The sequence below is a fragment of the Rattus rattus genome, chromosome 18 (genome assembly GCF_011064425.1).
Source record: "Rattus rattus isolate New Zealand chromosome 18, Rrattus_CSIRO_v1, whole genome shotgun sequence".
Lineage (NCBI taxonomy): Eukaryota > Metazoa > Chordata > Mammalia > Rodentia > Muridae > Rattus > Rattus rattus.
In genome coordinates this window covers 5255662-5275243 of record NC_046171.1, presented here as the reverse complement: position 1 = coordinate 5275243, position 19582 = coordinate 5255662, and the positions used below count along the sequence as shown (strand labels likewise).

The 19582-nt window shown below is 50.0% G+C and overlaps 1 protein-coding gene across 1 annotated transcript in view; it reads right to left on the bottom strand.

The window, feature by feature from the left end:
• The window catches only part of Srpk1 (SRSF protein kinase 1), a 36647-nt gene continuing 17065 nt past the window's right edge, over positions 1–19582 (bottom strand). The window contains exons 7-16 of the mRNA XM_032889274.1: positions 15106–15212; positions 14429–14594; positions 12829–12854; positions 12202–12415; positions 11425–11826; positions 10677–10777; positions 6425–6532; positions 4688–4757; positions 3478–3570; positions 1–2328 (exon numbers count right to left, since the gene is read on the bottom strand). Of these exons, the coding sequence (XP_032745165.1) occupies positions 2144–2328; positions 3478–3570; positions 4688–4757; positions 6425–6532; positions 10677–10777; positions 11425–11826; positions 12202–12415; positions 12829–12854; positions 14429–14594; positions 15106–15212 (1472 nt within the window). The 3' untranslated portion in view covers positions 1–2143. The remainder of the gene's footprint in view (positions 2329–3477; positions 3571–4687; positions 4758–6424; positions 6533–10676; positions 10778–11424; positions 11827–12201; positions 12416–12828; positions 12855–14428; positions 14595–15105; positions 15213–19582) is intronic.

Sequence of the window (19582 nt, the reverse complement as noted above, 5' to 3'; positions counted from 1 at the left end):
TGTTATTAAAGACTCTGTTTATTGATCGGCTTGTGAGGACAAACATCGCACTCAGTAGAAAGAATATAAAACACAGCAGGACTGTACCTGTACCCAGGAGCCAACAGCAGTCCTGCAGCAGACCTGGCCTCCATGGCATCTGCTGCTCAGCCTAGCTCAGGAGCCACGGGAGGGCAGCTTCTGCCCCTGCCTCCTTCCCCTCACCCAGGTTCTCTGCTCCTCACTTAAGCAGCAGGGGGAAAGCCCTTATTTGGTGGGACTTATTTCCGGAATGAAGTTCCAGGGTCTCCCCCCATTAAAATTTCCCATGGAGTCAATGATTAAAACAGGCCTGCTGTTGGCTTGTGTTTCTTGGTTAGGTCACCTTAATGTCACTAGGATTCCTATAATCCCACAACTGAGATTTGCTGAGACGCAGTTTCAGGTCTGCTATTGCTTTAGATGTCAGCACAGTTGACAACCCCGAGTGGATTGCAACTGCTGTAGGATTTCCCTGCCGTTGTGTGATGTCATCTGCTCTCTGTTCTTGGTAGGTACACAGATAGCCTGACCTAAAACTCTCTACAGGAACATGTCTGCTTCCAAACAACCAATCCAGAGCCAATGAATGGCTGGCCAGTTCCTCAGGTGAAGTTGGTGAGTTACAGGCAGCTGCTTGCTGGTGAGCCAATCACGAGGGTGACTCTCGAGTCTTCCACACAGGAAGGAGGCAGTGGTGGGTTTCATTCAGCTTGCTCAGGAAAGCCTTGGCTTGCAATTCCTTGGCTTTCTCCAAGTTAGAGACTGAGCTGTTTCCAGAGTGCTGTAATCAAGACCCACTTGGTCCCTGCTAAAATTTGCAAGCAGCTGTCACGTGACCCCAATCCCGCCTTTCTTCTGATGTGGGCTTCACCCCAGGAACATGTAAGATTTAGGTAATCAAGTCTATAAGGGGCCGGGCCTAAAACAAAGTTCACAAAGCCTTTTTGCATTAAGAAAAAGCCTCAAGTACATTTCAATCATCTCAAAATTGATGTTAAAAAAAAAACTTACATTATACAAGGAAATAGCAGCATAGGGTGACTAATGTCAAAACCAACGGGAAGAATGAGAAAAGTGCCATCCTCTCCTCCCTTGGTTCCTCATCCAGGGTCTCAAAGACCCCGAGCCTCTGAGAAGTGAGAACAGCAAAGCCACATGGAGAAACTGAGTCAAGGCCAGAACTCTAGGCAAGGCAGGCGGGCGGGCAGGCAGGCGGGCGGGCTGGCGGGCTGGGGGTGGAAGCAGAGAGCCATCTGGGAAGGACTTGGAATGTGGGGACACTCCCTGAACCGGACAGACAGCCCTGAAACCCACATCTCCTGTCTGGATCACCCCAAAGCTCGTTACAAGACAGTCCACGTCCACTCAAGCTGAGGAGGGCCCCAAGTGGGAGGATCGGACTCAAGAGAGGGTTCTTAGGGCAACACAGGACACAGAAAGGACGACTTCACAACACCTGAGGCTCCCAGGAACTGTAATTCACTGGTTCTGTTTCGTTTACATTAAAAATCAGACTCAAGATTCCAGGAACTTGGTTGTGAGAAGATGAGGGGCTCGAACAGCGCTTGAACAGTGATAAAATGGCACCCAAACTGGTTGCTCACCGAAAAACGTAGCGTAAAAGTCGCAGGAAAAAAATGTGAACATAGAAAACACAAAGAATCCAGGAAGATGATGCAGCCTGGATACAGCGCATTTAATGTCTATGCTGTTCACAGAACCCACACCCTCCCCTCCTCAACCTGGTGCTGGCAGCGGGATATGCACTAGAAAATGTCTCTTAAGAGTCAGTGGATAAGAAGGGTGGGCTCAGATCTTCACGGCTCTTCTGAGAAAGGGCACGGACGACAATGAGAATGGCGGGCAGAGGGTGAGGCTGTTCACACTTTTAGTCTTTGGCAGAGCCCAACCAAGGCCAAATTCACCTAGGATGCCCAATGGCTGTGGGATTCCCACAGGATCAAGGAAGCAAACCCAAATGAACATGTTGGATTAAAAAAAATAGAAACCCTTGAAAGAAAGAGCTTTGCCCTGGAAAAAAGAGAGGGAAGCCTCAGAGGGGAGGGCCGGAGGGAGGGTCAGTCTGATGAGCCTGCTGCAGTGGCGGGCGGGCAGGGCTGGCTTAGGAGTTCAGCCAAGGATGCCGGAGACACTCAGCGGCAGTGGCTCTCTTCTCAGGCATGAGCTCCAACATGGGCAGCAGGAAATCTGTGAAGCCAGCAGCCTCCTCCTGAGGCCACTCATACTTCTCCACCAGAACCTCCAGAAGACCCCAAGGCTTCAACTTGGTGATGTGTTTCAGGTCACCTGTGGGAGACAGCACAGGCTCAAACAGTCCCCTCGGTCTCACAGTGTGTTCAGGGATCACCTCATAAACAAGGGCTCACCCTTCCACAACAGTCTAGCAAACGCTGTTTTAAAGTGAGGTAATGACTTACAAATAAAAGGCTAACAGCATGGCAGAAACACACAAGATTGCCCACACATCCAGCAACCTGGCCTCAGTGGCACCACTGAATGCGGAACTGAACCGCTCCTCGGAAAGGACCTTTCCCTGCAACAAATGGCGCTCGGATCCCACCAACCGGCCTTGGTGAGCCAGGCAGCCTCCAGCCACTGAGGTACAGCACCTCCAACCCTGATGTGAGTTCTCAGGCTGTTCCTTAGGGGGCTATGGGGTCTTGCTATGTTGCCCAGACTGACCTTGAAATCCTGGCCTTGGCCTTTCAGGTAGCTGCGACTAGCCCTCGTCCCTGCTTGGAGCAGCAACTCAGGGCACTCGGTTACTAACAGTGTCCTAGGCAAACGCTAAGACCCTCCACTGAGGTGACAGGGATGTTTTCCTAAGCAGGTGTGGGACACACACCTCTGCCTCACCAGGAGACTTAAGTTCCAAGCCAGACTGGAACACACAGGAAGAAACCATGGAAAACCAAACCCAATCCAACCATGTGGCTGAGCCGAGCATCGACTGCCTGCCCAGGCCACTCAGTACCTGCAAACCACACTGAGTGAGTGTTCAGGCTGCACCCTGCTCTCTGCAGGATCTGGGGAACAAGGACCCAGACAGACTTACCTTCTTTTTTTTTTTTAAAAAAAAAAGGGTTTATTTATTTGTGTAATGTACATGAGTACACTGCAGCTGTCTGCAGACACACCAGAAGAGGGCATCAGATCTCATTACAGATGGCTGTGAGCCACCATGTGGTTGCTGGGATTTGAACTCGGGACCTCTGGAAGAGCAGTCGGTGCTCTTTTTTTTTTTTTTTTTCGGAGCTGGGGACCGAACCCAGGGCCTTGCGCTTCCTAGGTAAGCGCTCTACCGTTGAGCTAAATCCCCAACCCCAGCAGTCGGTGTTCTTAACCACTGAGCCATCTCTCCAGCCCCCAGACTTACCTTCTTGTTTCAGACATTTCTATCCCTTTACTGACTGGGAACGGACAGACTGGTTTTACCTTTTTTGGTGAAAAATTCCTTGGAGTATTTCCCTGCTACAATGAGCTTGCGAGGCACCTTCCCCAGGAGCTCTATGATCAGGGCGATGTGGTCTGTGGGGACAGGGCGGGGCAGGGACAACAGAAGTGGCTTTACTCACAGCAGAGAGAGAGGTGCACACACTGTTCTGTAAGACCCTGCACTGCACGCTTGCTCTCTGACCTAAAGCAGAAGAAACGGACCGTCTCTCTAATGCAGGGTCCATTTCCTAGACAACACCTCAGCCCCCTCCAGGAAGAGATCTCTGCAGAGTGAGATCGAGAGTCAGCCTTGGTGCGACAAGCTCTGCTTCCTCAAATTGTCTCCCTGAGAGAGAAGTCCTGTGACCATTTCCAACTGTGGCCAAAGGGCCTTGGAACCCTGCCTATCGGCTCGGCAGCATGTGCCAAGTGGGCAGACAGAAGGGAGACAACAATGTCAAGGTGAACAAGGCTTTCCACGAACAGCTTCAAGGATTAGCTGAGAGCAAATAAAGCCACGGCGTTCAGGGGGCCTGAGGACCTGACTGCAGGCTTCTTAAGCAATGGAAGCTTAGCCGCACCACAGCTCACCTGAGGCCATAAACCAGGATGTAGTGTGTGCTTCAGGCAGACCCCTGCAATTGCTAAGTCAATGACACACACACACAGACACGCAGACACACACACTGGCAGAAGCCCAGCCGCGCTGCACCTGAGCTGACTGAGAACCGGCTGGAGAGGGTGGAATGACACACGTCTCCCGACCCAGCACCTTACTGTAATTCCCGGTTTGGTAGCAGAAGGCCCCACCTCACCTAACTCTCGACACCGCGCACTCTGTAGCTCACACTCCTCAGGTTTAACAAGTGCTCAGGGCTGTGCATGCCAGCAAAGCACCTCAGTAACTGAACCGTCTACTATCTTTCTTAATGTCTGTCTATCTGACTCTAACATAGACGGTCTGCCTTATTGACTTAGACACTTTTTGAGGAAGGGTTTCAGAGTGTAGCCGAGGTTGGCCATGACCATGCGTGGTCTTCCTGCCTCTGCTTCCTTAGTGCTCGGATGGCATCACTGTCCCACCCCACTCTATGCTGGCGGCACTGCTCCTGTGTTTCAGGGTCACGCACACACCTACAACAGCACCAAAGACCTTTGGTGTCAAACGATGCCAGTTACAGTGAAACAAACAGCTGGCAAAGGGACTCACCTTCATCTCGCGTGTAATCCTCCCCCGAATGAGGCTCAAACAGATAGTCCCCTGTGGCTAGTTCAAAGGCCTAAGGAAGAGAGAACACTGGAGAAACAGAACGCTGCTGCAAGGCCTCTGCTAGCTGACTCCAAGCCTAGACTGGACCCCTGAAAACACCTAAGCGGGCTCCTCAACGACAGCCATCCACCAGTAGAATGGGGAAAGGGGAAAAGCACCACCAGTCAGCACTGAGGCTGGGACAGCGCAATGGGCAACAGCAACCAGACAGACAGGAGAGCACAGAGCAGAGCGAAGCCGCTGGGCAGAGGGCTGACTGCTTCCTACAGTGCGGCCCCCGCATTCCAACAGACAGAGGAGAGGGCTCGGATGTCCCTGAAACAAAGGCTGGGCTGCGCTTCCCTTACTAGTTGGTTCTGTCTTCCCCACCGTGTGTCTCACTCAGGGTTCAGCGTCAGGTTGTCGGTGCCTTTATTCAGAGCTAGCTCATGGGCCTACAATCATGATTGTCCTAGTCACCAAGAAATGGTATCTGAGATGAGCAGAGTTCACCATGACTTCCTGTAGCCAACCACATGTACCTCAATGACACTGCCCTCTTCCAGCCCTCAATTCCCACTGTGGCCAGCAAAGCGCACAGGGTGTTACAGTCTCTACATAGACCACTGTGAGACAAGCAGCCCCACCCTGTGCTGGAATCGGCTTATCTTTTTATAGGACATTTTATGTATTTACATTCCAAATGTTATCCCCTTTCCCCCCTTCCCTGTTGGAATCTTTTTTTTTTTTTTTGTTCTTTTTTTCGGAGCTGGGGACTGAACCCAGGGCCTTGCGCTTCCTAGGCAAGCACTCTACCACTGAGCTAAATCCCCAACCCCCCCTGTTGGAATCTTAAATCGTTGGAAACGTAATCTACAATCCAGACCACACTGAGATTTTTCTGACTACGTAGCCCAGGATGGTCTTGGCAATCCCCCTGCCTCACCAGGCATAACGAGTCCTCGCCTCTCCTCTGTAAGCCTTAATTCTCTTTGCTTACTATTGAATACTTTTGATCTTGTGGGAGTAATGAAACAGCAATTAAAGTGTAAGTGTGCAAACCTGACACACAGGGGACCTTCCCTGGGGCGACCAAGTTCACCAAGTATGGCACTTCTCTATATCTGGCCTTTGATAACAAAACACCAGCTGGTGCTTGTAGCCAGCCATGCAGGAGCTGACTGAGGCCGCCATGCAAAGCAAAGGCACTGGTGCAGGACTATGTCCTCAACCTGTCTGCCCTGGGAAGTCAGGGTCCTTATGAGCAGGGAAAGCCTCGGCTCAAGCTCAAAGCGCAAGCTCACAGGACAGCAATGCCACCGGCTGGTGTTGACAAGCACAGACTGTAATAAAGGGGAAAAACCAAATTCAAGAAATAGCACAGCCCAGCCTACAGCAGTGAGCTGTGCATCTGTAGGTGCCTAGGCTTTACCCTCAACTGACAAAGACAGGCGAGTGGCTCACTTGCAGAGGACATCAGCCTTCCCTGTGGCATGCGTCTGTCCCAAGTTTGCAAACAGATCAAGGCTAAGAGTTCAAGGACAATAGTAACCCACAACACAGGAACATCAATGTCTGAGAACAGCCGCTGTCGGTTCCCCACACCGCCCTGCTTTCTGACTGTCACCAGTGAGCAGCTGGGGGGTCACTCCGCTGTCACACACTGCACTAGCAAACAGGGAAGGCGGCAGGGCTTACCATGCATGCTGTGCTCCAGATGTCAGCAGGGGTATTGTAGCCAGATCCTATCAGGACCTCCAAAGACCGGTACTGCCGGGTCTGGATGTCTTCGGTGAAATGCTTGTGCTGAGCAAGTCAATGAGTGGAGAACTTAGGTCACTTATGTTAGAGAGGAAAAGCTATGGCTGGCTCAATAACTGAAAACAAGCTCTCTGAAAAATTTCCACTTAGGTCACTTCACAAGTATCATTTAACAACCTGTCTTACTGCTATTCCAAAGAACTTAAAAATTGAGCCTTAATTTGGTTTAGACATATGGATAACAATAGCTTTATCAGAAAATAAAAATGAGAGCTGGTGTGATGGCACACACATGCCTTTAATCCTAGCACTTGGGAGAGGCAAAGGCAGGCAGATCTGAGTTCTACATGGCTAACCTGGTCTACACAGTGGGTTCCAGGTCAGTTGGGGTTACAATGAGACTGTTCCAAAAAGCAAAACAAAACAAACCCAAGTCAAGCAAGCAAACAAACAAACAAATCTAAGTAAATAGAAAAAGTCAGTGAGAGGAGGGGGAGAGGGAGATGAGGGAGATGATGGGGACCGACACAGTGACGACGACAAACGCCTTCTGCAATTGTTCTCTGACCTACATGCATGTTGTGGCACACTGGTGCACACAGCTCTTTTTTTTTTTAAAGATTTATTTATTTATTATATATAAGTACACTGTAGCTGTCTTCAGACACACCAGAAGAGGGCATCAGATCTCTTTACAGATGGTTGTGAGCCACCATGTGGTTGCTGGGAATTGAACTCATGACCTCTGGAAGAGCAGTCGGGTGCTCTTAACCGCTGAGCCATCTCTCCAGCCCCAACGTGCAAGCTCTTATACAATGGATGCTCAGATGTGTAGAGCACACAGCCTACAGTCCTGCTAAGACAGGCAGAAAGGCAGCATGGCTCAGGCTGAGACTTGGCACGGAACTGGGCGAGCAGGGCAGAAGGATTCCAGGGGAGGACCATCAACAGAGCAGGCAAACACAGCTATGGAGAGGAGGAGCTGGTCCTTGGGGACCGTCACTGAAAGCACACACACAACTTGGAAACACACAGGCCAGGACTGGTGATGCCCAGGAGGCACAGATGCCTGCCAATCTGAGTTTCATCCCTGGAATCCACACCCCAGAGAGGACCAACTCTGGCAGGTTGTCCTTTGACTGCCCATGCACAGACAGCATCCAGTCATCTCTCTAATCCCCAGGTCTCCTGCCACTGAGTTCTAGTCTAGTTTCACTGTAATGAATATACCGTCTGCAGGTCTGGATGGCCCAACCTGCAGAGGCCTGTCCGCTGGTCAGAGTGACACACTAAAGCTTCCCGTTCCTGCTGTGCTGCTGCCCTGACAGGCTGCTCCCATGGCCAGGATGGAGGGACTTTCCTCTCTGCTGACCAGTCAGATGGCATAGCTGGGACACCCAGGCTGATGTCTGTGAGTGCCTTGGCCTGGAGCACCTTTCCGCACGCCTCACCTACGTCACACACATCTTTAATGCTGAGCAACCTTGAGGAACTAAGTGACAGTCGATGCTGCTCACCCAACCTGTTCATCTGTCTTCTTTATTCTCTAAGAAATTCATGTCTACTGTTGTAGTACAGGCCTTTAACCGCAGCACTGCAGAGGCCGAAGCAGGCAGATCGCTATGAGTTCTACACTGGGACTTCCTGGCCAGCAAGGCTATTTAGTGAGACTCTGTCTCAAAAAAGAATCTAAGGACAGCAGAGATGTGCAGTGGTCTAGAGGGCTTGCTACTCTTGTTGGGTCTGGTTCTCAGCACCCACACGGTGGCTCACAACCCAACCGTCTGTAGCTCTAGTTCCAGGGGATCTGAGGTCCTCCTCAGGCACTAGGTGCAGACACACACATAGAATCATATGCGCAGTGTATCTGCTAGTGCACACATGTGCACCTGGGAGACGCTGATACCTGGGGATGGAGCTACAGGCAGTTGTGATTTGTCCAGTGTGGGGGCTGGGAATCAAATTCTGGTTCTCTGTAAGTGATAATTGTTCTTCACTGTTAAACCATCTCTGATCTGACCTTGAACTGCAGCATTGAGAGCATTAACCTTCAGAGTAATTCTTGAAAGGTGTGTGCTTTGTTCTGTAAGGTAAGGTCTGTGATGGTGGGTGGAGCCCGGTCCTCCCTTTACCTAGGACTACGGTGCAGTCCATCCTTGTCGGTTTGCAGCTGCTCCTCACTCACTCTACAGTAAAGGAGTCGCCCTCCGAGGGTCTGAAGAGCTGGCCTAAGGCTCTACGTCAGTTCTGGTGCCTTCCGTTACAGCACAACACAGCAAGGACCTTCTGCTTCAACTATCAGCAATGCTTTCTTTCCTGCCTCTGGAATGAAATCCTTCTTCTCCCAGTCCATGGGTGGATGTGGTCTTTCACTGTGCCCCAGATATCTCCTGCCAACTGACTGTCCTGCCATTCCTCTAGTGTTTCTAGATCTTGGCCTTGTTGGTTCACCCTGTTGGTGTGGCTTCCCAAGACAGCTTTTCCTGACTTACTGTGCTTTCCAATGCCAGCATTCCTTCCTTCCTTCCTTCCTTCCTTCCTTCCTTCCTTCCTTCCTTCCTTCCTTTCTGTTTTGGGTTTTAAGATAGGGTTTCTCGCTGTAGCCCCGGCTGTCCTAGAACTTGCTCTGCAGAGATCCACCCGTCTCTGCCCCTGGAGAGCTGGGATTAAAGGCGTGAGCCACCATGTCGGGGCTGTGCTGGGGTGTTTGCAGGCGGGGCTAGACTATAAATCTCTCTTACCCTTTCAGAGAGTGGGCCTGCAATGCTCAGCAGGACCAGGCTGCTGTAGGGCTGAGGCACTGTTTTCTCCCGACACTGGTTAGAGTAATGCCTGCAGGCACTCACTCCCAAAGGGCAGGTTGGCAGGACGCACGAGACATGCCCACTTAATCTACTCCTGGTACACAGGTAAGACCCCAGCACAGTGAGTCAAACTCTAGTTTCAAACCCGAATTGTCTCTAAACCACACAGGTGTACAATAATACATAAAAGAAAAAAAGCAAGCAAGCTAATAAACCACAAAACAAAACAAAACAACAACAAAAACCAACAAAACTCAAGGTTATAAACTGAATGCCGGATGTAGGCAAGTTGATGACAGTGAGAGGTGACCAGGGTGCAGCCAGGTGGGACAGCGGTGGCGACATCACCGAATGTGAAGGGTCAAGACCTTACAGACATTTCAGCAGCCATATGGGAAAGGAGGTATCTGGGCTGGGGAATGGCTAAGTTAGGCCTAAGTGGGACCCCAGCACCTACAGAGAGGACAGGCAGGGAAGGCATCCAGAAGGCTCTCTGGAGGTCACAGGCAGGTCAAGCTAGCTGAAAAGTGGCTAGGCCCTGGGTCGGTAAGAGACCCTGAGTTAAAGGAGGGCTGCCCAGAAAAGAATGGGAAAAATTCCGGGCCAGGCATGATGGTTCACGCCTGGAAGCCAAACAGTTGGGAACTGAGTGAGGCAGATCTCAAGGTGCCCACCGCACAGAGAACTCGAGGCCAGCCTGGTCTACTGTAGGATCTTATTTTGAAACTCCTAAACAGCAGCGTGCTTGTGCTGCACACCTTTAATCCCTGCACTTGGGCGGCAGAGGCGGGTGGATCTGAGGTTTGGAACTAGCCTGGTACAAAAAAGAAAAACAAAACAACTATAAAACCACAACTCAAAACAAAAAGCCACTTGTAAAACTAACTAGATATAAGATGTAAAGAAACTAGTAATAAAAGTTATAATTACATGGATTCTGAAGTTAAGTAATGTAACACTTCATCAAAAGCTTTAGAATCAACATAGAAAAGCAGGAAGCTTTTGATCAGCAACTCCTCCTGCGACCTGGTTCCCGGAGGCTGCACAGAGGGCAGGCACGGCATACGGAGACACCGCCACGCAGGTCCACGTGTCCCATCACTGTATGGCCAACTCAATGCCCTATCAACTACTGGTAAAAAAGTGTTAAATGAATCTAAAAGGATCCAACTTTCAAGCCAACGTCCATGTCGAGGCCGGGTGCCAAGGGCCTCAGGGGAGTTTGGGCAAACAAGCAGAGCAACTGAGAACAGGGAACGGCGGGGCCTGACTCTTCTCTCCATCATACAGTACTCATGAATACATCCAACTTCCCAAAAGTGTCACCGGGCCCAACTGTCCTTCCCCAGTCACCTCAGAGTGCAGCACCAGAAAGTGTGACTTACCACCCAGCAGGCATTCCCAAGATCAGCAATCTTCACTTTGAGCTTTTCTGCATTTTTTGGCTCCAGGGGATTAATAAGAAAATTTCCAGCAGAGAATTTTCCTACAGACAATAGCCATTATCAGTAAAAGAGTTTAAAATGAACACAAGATAATCCTAAGGACAGCCAAGGTCTCCAGGGTGAGACTCAGTCTGCCCCCAAACCCCAGGCAACCTCTAATGAATCGTTCTAAGTCTCCAGTTTCTAGTCCCTGCGGGATGCTGGGAGCAGTGCATTTAAAGCTGGTTATGCACAGGTTTACACACCGGATGTAGTGGACAACTGCTACCTACCAGGAGATGTAGCTCAGGGGCAGTTCCTCCCAGAGCAGAGTCTGTCCACCCCATCCCCACCCATCACTCAATAAAACACCTGTCTCCCCACCAAAAAACCAAACCAGACACTGGCCATAAAAATGCAGTTTTATGGGCTGGAGAGATGGCTCGGCGGTTAAGAGCACTGACTGCTCTTCCAGAGGTCCTGAGTTCAATTCCCAGCAACCACATGGTGGCTCACGACCATCTGTAAAGAGATCTGATGCCCTCTTCTGGTGTGTCTGAAGACAGCGACAGTGTACTGATATATAATAAATGAATAAATCTTAAAAAAAAAAAAAAAATGCAGTTTTACAAAAACCTTGGCAGTCGTCTGTCTAGAAAATTCAAGACCAGGCTGAGCAGGAATGAGCAGGGAGGCCCCTCTGTGGTACCTTTGCTGTCCAGCGTTCCATTGTGTTCCCGCTCCTGCTCATCCCCAGAAGGCGTATCTGCCCGAATGCTCTCTTGCAGGTGGGTGATGTCCTGTTGGGTGAGTGACTGCTCTACAGAGGACTGGCACACCATGGTCTCGGGCACCTCAGAGCCCGAAGGTGTGCATGAGTCTGTTTCTGGAGACGGACTACTGTCTCCATTTGGAGAACTTAGGAAGCTAGGCTCCTGCTTCAGAGTGTGGCCATCACAGTCATTAGCATTATGTAGGTCCTCTTTAAGCCTCAAGGTTTCATTGTTACTGTTTGCAGGGTAATTAACGATTCCAATCACTCCATTGCAATTAATTTCTGGCGCACCACCCTCTCCACCATGCTGATCCTGGCCAATGGAACTCGACTCTTCTAAGGAACAAACAGAGAAGGATGCATGTGTCTATGTGCTAGTGAACAACAGGGCAATTCTCACAAGACCAAAACATTCACTAGAGCTCAAACTGCGTGGCATCAAACCAAGAAAACACAGCAGCCCTCCAACACAACACCGCCTGACGGAAGGACCAAGACCTCATCTTTACCCAATGGCTACCAAGTCTAGCTCCACTTCTGCAGAGAAGGCAACAGGTTACACTGTAGTATCTATCACCTGCCTACATCAGACCAGCGTGAATTCTTACAGGACACCCCCGAGATGAGCTGCATACCCGAAAGCAAACATTACAAACAAGATAACCCAGTGCTCAAGTGCCATCAAGTCATTGCTGCAACGCTCTTTTATACCAAGTTTCTCTTGGGTCATTTTATTAGGTGGGTTCTCTGTCAAGGGTCTTTCAACAGGACTCTCTGATTCTTCTTGCTTGTTAGGTCTTTTTTGCCCAGGGCCCGACTCTTTCTCCATTTCCTCAATTTCCTGCATTCGCTTCTCTAGTAATTCTGCCTGGCGCTTCTGCTTCTTCTTCAATTTCTTCTTCTTATTCTTTGACATTTTGTCAGCCTGGGCGGAGATTACAAACAGATAAAGCCTTCAGGTGGCTAATCCATTACCCCTGGTTGGAGACAACTGTTAACTTTAATTATTTCCTAATTAAATTCCACTCTTTCCCTAGTATTTCATTAATGTAAAATCAGCAGATTTTCTATGAAACTGAATTAAAAGGACATTAACAACAGATCTTCATCTTCTGTGGTCTGTGGGGCTGGTTACTCAGACACCTCTATTACAGAAGCCTCATCAGTACAAACTTGTTGAAGACACGATGACATTTATTGGAGACAAATCCCAGAAGCGCAGGAAATAGTCTTTCTGTTTGGTTTTCAAACTCTAAACAAGCTATGACCTCCACATCACACCCGTGCCCAGCGCCCAGAGAGCAGAAGTGAACAGAAGCACTGTGTGCTCATACTTACTGGCTTAGGCTGTGGAGCAGTGCTGACTGAAAAGAAAGGAGACGGAGCAGGTTAGAGGGGCGGGGCAGGGGGCGGGGGGGGGGGGGGGGAGCGGGGGCAGGAGGCAGGCTTGGAAAGACACTGCCGGATGGATGGAGGGCGTCCGTGCCCACACAGCCTACATCCTCTAAGTGACAACCAGGAAACTGCATTACTTTTAAAGACAACAATCGATAGACAGAAAGTGGCCAAGCTATTTAAGTGGTTTTGTGTTTTAAAGAGAGGGTCTTAACTATGTGGACCTGGCTGGCCTCAAACTCAGAACCACTTGCCTCTGCTGAAATTAAAGACACGTGCCACCCTGCCCAGCTGAGCCAAAGTTTCAAAGACTGAACTGTTCTCTGCACCAGCGCCATCTAGCAGCGCCAGGCTCCATGGGTCTCACAGCTGATGCTGCTTGTGCCAGCAGCACTCCAGCTTCCATACACAAGCACCCCGGACTCCCCCACTTCACACTTCAGTAAAGCACAGCTACGGTGTGGCTCTGAGCACACTGCATGTATGCCCAGGGCACCTCTGCGAGCCAGGTCTCAGCTTCCAACTCTATATGTGTTCTAGGGATCAAACTCTGCTCACCACTTCTGCAGGACAAATGCCGGCTCACTTGCTGGCTCACCTGCTAGCTGGCAGCTTTAAAGGGTAAGGGAGGTGACATCAAGAGCTACCCAGTCACCACGTGGCATGCAGTGAAGAACAGTTTAGTTTACATGCTTCACCTTCCTTCCAAAAGCACTTATAATTAGGGTTTAAAGAATGACACAAAACCCATCCTCTCATCTTACAAAACTAAACCCTAGTCAACAACCTCACCTCTTCTTTGTTCTTCCTTTAAATACAATTAAAAGCACATTAATTAAGGTCTGCACTGCCTATGGAAAGCAGCACAGCAGCCATCAGAGCCCAGTGAGCACAGCGCTGTGGCACTTGCTCCACCCAACTGCACCCAAGAAAGTCCACCTGCCACTGTTCCCATCAAACCGGGCCAAGGTCCTCCTCCATCAAGGCAACCCAGCAGCGCTCCCTGGCAGTGTCATGAGTGAGCACGTGTGAGCACCAAGAGGCAAACACAGAGACAGCCACCCAGGGAGCAGCCGGTGTCGGAGCCTAAGGCCGAACAATCAGGAGTTCAAATCCAGCCTGGCCTACTGTACAAGAGGACTCATCCTAAAAAGTTCAAATCGAAGGTCAGGAACCTGGCTTAGCAAGAAGACAGCTGCTGTCTAAATACCTGGGTCTGATCACTAGGGCCCACAAGGTAGAGAACTAGCTCCCAAAAGTTGTCCTAACATCCACATGTGCAAATCCACATGCCCCTACAGAGAAGTCAGTGAAAATCTAAAAGGCCAACAAATAAAGATGTAGTGTAAGCCAGCTATCTTACTACAGTGAATCTGTGCATCTAAAATACCAGCTCTTCATTCTCTTCCCGCTTGGAAGAGATACCGGTCTCCTTAATGCTGCTGCCATCGCTAAAGTATCTCGGCAGTGAGTTCTACTCATGTCTTGTGACCTAATACAAACAGAAATTCCTCCTGAGGGTCAAGGGAAGCACCCCATGTACCTGCAGACCCCGATGGTGGGGGAGCTCCAGACCGTTGCCACTCTGTGGCCTCTGCAGCCAGCCTCCGAATGTACTGCTCGTTCACGGACAACAGGATGTTTTCCGGCTTGATGTCAGTGTGGATGATCCGGCACTTGGTGTGTAAGTAATCCAGACCCTGGAGCACCTAAACGGAAACACAGCAGGAACCTCGCTACACGAGCCAAGCTTGCAGGGAAAGGAAGACATCACAACGCACGCACGTACAGAGAGTACTGGCTCTTCTTCCAGAAGACCCAGGCAACCATGACAGTTCACAACTGCCTTAAACTGCAGCTTAGGGGAACCCTCATTGAGCCTCTGCCTACACAAGATGCAGACATGGAGGCAAAACACAACACACACATAAGAAAACAAAACAAAAGCCCACAAGGCCAAGCTTTTGTCTCCACATTTACATGCAGACAATTTCCTAGTGAGCCACTTCCCAGTCCTAATCCTTAGTCCATTTTATTAGCAAGAGAAAACACCAGAAGCCAGGTGTAGTGGTGGAAGAAACCCTTCAATCCCAAGACTGCGGAGGCAGAAGCAAGCCTGAGTTCTGGGGCAGCAAGGTCTACATAGTAACACAGTCAGACACTTCTCAGACACAGCAATGGGGTGGGGGTATCCCGCACAGCAGTGACCAACATACATACTTGCTGAATAATTTTTTTGACACAAGGCAGCGGAAGCCCCTGATAGTTGGACTTGATGATCCACTTGAGTAGATGATGTCCCAAAACTTCAAACACCATGCAGATATCTAGAGTTCATTAAGGAAAGAGGCACAGGAAAGTGGAGGAAGGTGGCTCTAGCACAACAGAAGCATGGAGGCCTTCAGTCACAGGCCGGCTAGGACTGATGAACTGTACACATTAATTTAGACAGCATTATATACTCATGGTGAGAGGAAAGACCAGTCTGGCTGTGCAGTCAGAGCCAGGTTCCGCTCAGAGTAACTGGGGTAACATGCAGGCTCTCACAAACTCAACATAAAGAACAAAGACAAGATACAAAATGTAACTGAAACGGGAAGGTGGCAGCATGCTTCTTTGTCTGTAGTGGAGCGGAACACACTGAGTGTCTGTGACTCGCTTCATAAAGACAGAGCGGCCATGTTCATCCTGGTACCAGGCACTGCTCTTACTGCCTGCCTGCCGCTCCCCCACAGCGTCCTCACCATTCCAGCCGAGCTGCAGGCCTAAGCCGCTAAAAAGAAGCCTAGCCCCACCCCCCCCAAGATGGCTGTGGAACCCAAGAGAAACAAGCACCATCTTGCTGTTGCTAACTGTGTGGTGCAGACTGCCTTGAACTGGGCTGGCTGAGAGGTGCCACCACTCCGCAGGAAGTTAACACACTTTAGAATGAGCCAACATAAACACAGAGCTCCAGGAGAGGCAGCAGACATTTACCAGAGAACACCAAAGCCATCTTGGCGTGTGGACTCAGCCTCCTGTGACCTGTGGGCACCTACTAGACCAGTGTCAGACACAGCACTGTCACTCACAGCAGGGTAGCACCTCAGTGTGCTGTCTACTCGCACCATGTGTTCACGTGGTACCATAAAGAACACATGTATCCCTCACAGTACAACGGACAAAACTGACTAACCCGGGAAAACCACCACAGTCCTAAACTAAGGGATGGGACAAGTGGGCTCTATTTGCCCAATTCAGACAGACAAACATAAACAGATGACGGTGGTCCCTGGGCAACAAGGCCCTGAGCCTCTCTAGGCGGACTGAGTTGTGCATGTAGGCGTCCCTGGCAGCAGCAGAGAGCAGAGGGAAAGCTAGACCACCATGGTGGGTGTCTGCTCATGTCCTTCAAGTATTCAAGTGTCAAGGACCCAAGAGAGGAAACAACAGTAGAGAAGAATCGGAAGGATGAGAGGAGAACAGCAACCAGCTTCTGCTCAAGGGCTGCAAGGCTGTTCCCATACAACAACAACAACAACAACAACAACAACAACAACAACAACCCAGAGAGAGTCAGTCACAAGGTCCTTGGTACCATATTCAGGAAGGTCTCAACGAATATAAAGAAAAGAAAACGGTCACTTCTGTTTGGCCCAATCATAGAAGTAAACCTTGAGGGCTGGAGAGATGGCTCAGCGGTTAAGAGCACTGACTGCTCTTCCAGAGGTCCTGAGTTCAAATCCCAGCACCCGCATGGTGGCTCACAACCATCTGTAATGGGATCTGACGCCCTCTTCTGGTGTGTCTGAAGATAGCAATGGTGTACCCATAAAAGAATAAAAAAAAAAAGACTTTAGAAAAAAAAAACTATTCTGCAAGTAACACAACTGCATCCTAGAGTGAGCCCCAGAGACTGTGGGAATGATGTCAGAGTGCAGCACAGGCCGGAGACTGTGGGAATGACGTCAGAGTGCAGCACAGGCCAGCAAACAAAGCAGGGACGCACTCAGCAGACCAGGCTGTGAGAATTAAAATTCAAACACAAGGAGCAGCAGAGCTGGAGATGGTCCTGTCCTGCATCACTACCCACACTGAGCAGTGTGCCTGGAGCCCTAGCACTGGGGCGGAGGCAGGAGGATTGGAAGCTGGTCTGGTATATATGAGGGAGCACATGAGGAAGTGCTCAAAAGAGAAAATGTTAAAGAGAGCAGAAATGTGGGCTTAAAGAAAGCTAATTGTGGTGTTAACAGGCCAGAGTGAGTGCAAAGGCATCATGTACTGGCTGGACTGGAAATGAGGCTAAAATGAAAATAGAAACCAATGGTTTGTGAGGAGATGGGCATTGGACTGTATAAGCAGAGACAAAATGTCAGCCGTAAGAGTTCAATGTCAGAGGGCCATGCAGTCTTTTGAGTTCAGAAGGAGTGGACACAGCATAAGGAAGAAGGAAAGGGTCAAACCGAGGTCAAACGTGCCTGCATCTCTAGGGCAAGGAGTCTGGGGTTATTACTCTCAGGTCACTGAACGCTTTTCAAGAAATAGGAGATGAATTATTACCAGGGCTCTAACAGTAAACAGAAGGCAAAGTATAGTCCAGGAGCTGTCAGATGAGAGCCCTCAAATCCACCCCAGCAACAGCCGCTGCCCCGCAGAGGCCTGCACGGACACAAAGACCAGTTTTTAAACACTGCAGGAGCACCAAGCCACACAACTGCTTGAGGGCCTGGGTCTGAGAGGGCAGAGGAAGCATGCACGCTAAGCAGTCACCCTCCTGATAAATAGGCAGAGAAAACAGAGGCTCCACTGGCACGGAGGTCCTCAGAGTTCCTATGTAGTTGACTATGGCTGCTGGAATGGGACTGGCCTCCCTCCACAGGCTCAGGCAGGGAAGGATAAGGTGCAGCCTTAATAGAGGATGAGTCACCAGGGAAGGCTTTGAGGCTTCAAAAGCTCACACCAGGCCTGGCGTGTGTCTCTCTGCCTGCTGCCCAAGGAGCAGGATGTCCGCTCTCAGCTCCGCTCCAGCACCATGCTTGTCCCCAAGCTCCCCACTGGGATGATGGCTAAGTCTGACACCTTGTTAGTGTAGGTAGTAGATAACAGGTAACCAGGCATCTGCTGCGGGAGGTTATCCTGGAAAGCAACTGTATCGCTCTGCAACACCAAAACACACCCGCCCGATGGGGAGGTGAAATCTCCCCACACAGGTACTGGCTGGTACCAGCTAATTAACAAGAGGGGCTGTGTTCCTGGTTAAGTTCTCTGAGAATTACAGTGCACGCATTCTAAGTCTCGTTTCCACCTGCAGGTCTGCTCACTTCCTTACCAATCTCCGGTGGGCTGAGCCGGAGTCTGACTGGTTGAGATTGTGATGGGTTTGGGTGGCTCTCAGCAGACAGCAGTATATTCAGGCACACTTCACTGATGATATTCTAAGACTATCCTGAACATGGGGTGCACATCTAATGACCCATGAGAGGCCAGTGTTAGGCTTTCTAATGGAATAGTCCTAACTCTGCACAGCACACTAAGTAATTCATGAGGTGAGACGCTAGGCTGTGGCCTCACATGGCACAGGGTGGGGGGTGCGGGTGCTGGCAGCAGGTGGTCAGTTTTAGGTACTTTTATTGCTACTGGAATCTTTTGGGGAAGTGACAAGGAAAGTAGCAGAGAGTGTGACCACATGTAAGGGAAGCACAGGTAAGCGCCCTACACAAGCAGGCTGACATCGTCATGAGTGTGCGTGGTAAGCTCAGGTCAGCCAGGGCTACACAGTGAGAAATAAAGCTTGAATATTTCTTTTTGACTTTGTTATAGTTGAAGCAGACATCTTAACCCTAGGAGCAGCCTTTCCTAATCAGGTTAACTCTAGAAGACGTGAAGCTGCATTCTTACTGTTCCTTCTTAGCAATGGTAACAGCAGGAAAGAAATCCTAAAGGGTTCAAGGTTTAAAATTGTGGCAAGGGAGCTCGAGTTGTGAATTAAAAAGTGGGTTCCAGGGGTTGGGGATTTAGCTCAGTGGTAGAGCGCTTGCCTAGGAAGCGCAAGGTCCTGGGTTCGGTCCCCAGCTCCGAAAAAAAGAAAAGGAAAAAAAAAAAAGTGTGTTCCAGATGGCTCAGTGGCTTAAGGGCTGCAGAGACATTTGCCACCAAGCCTGAGTTCATCCCCCAGTTCCCACATGGTGAGTTATCTTTTGACGTCTCTAAGTATGCCATGACATTTCTGAGTAGAATTTAAAGTTACCAGGTTGAGTTCTGTGGGCAGAATGACTGCACTGAGAGCTATCTGCTAATCTCAGAGAGATGGGTATAACCATGTGGGGGTGTGTGCTACTAGGATTGCCTAAGATTAAGAAATAGGCCTGAGGGGGTGGCGGGATGGCTCAATTGTTAAGCGCACAAGGCTGTTTTTCTAGGACATGGATTGACTCCCAGGTCCTGCAAGGCCATTCCCAGTCTTTCTAACTCTAGTCTCAAGGAATCCAACGCCCTCTCCTGGTCTCCATGGGCAGCACACTATATACACATATGATCAGACAAAACATTCAGACACGTTAAATGGAAGCAGAGGCTCACAGGTATGAAGGGCTGACCAATCAAAACCCAGAACCGCACCCCTTCCTTCCCTAGTGGCTGCTGAGCGAGCAGTGTCAGAGTCCCGTCTCGGCACATTCCTGCCCGAGCTCCCTGCACACCTACGTAACTGCCCAATGAG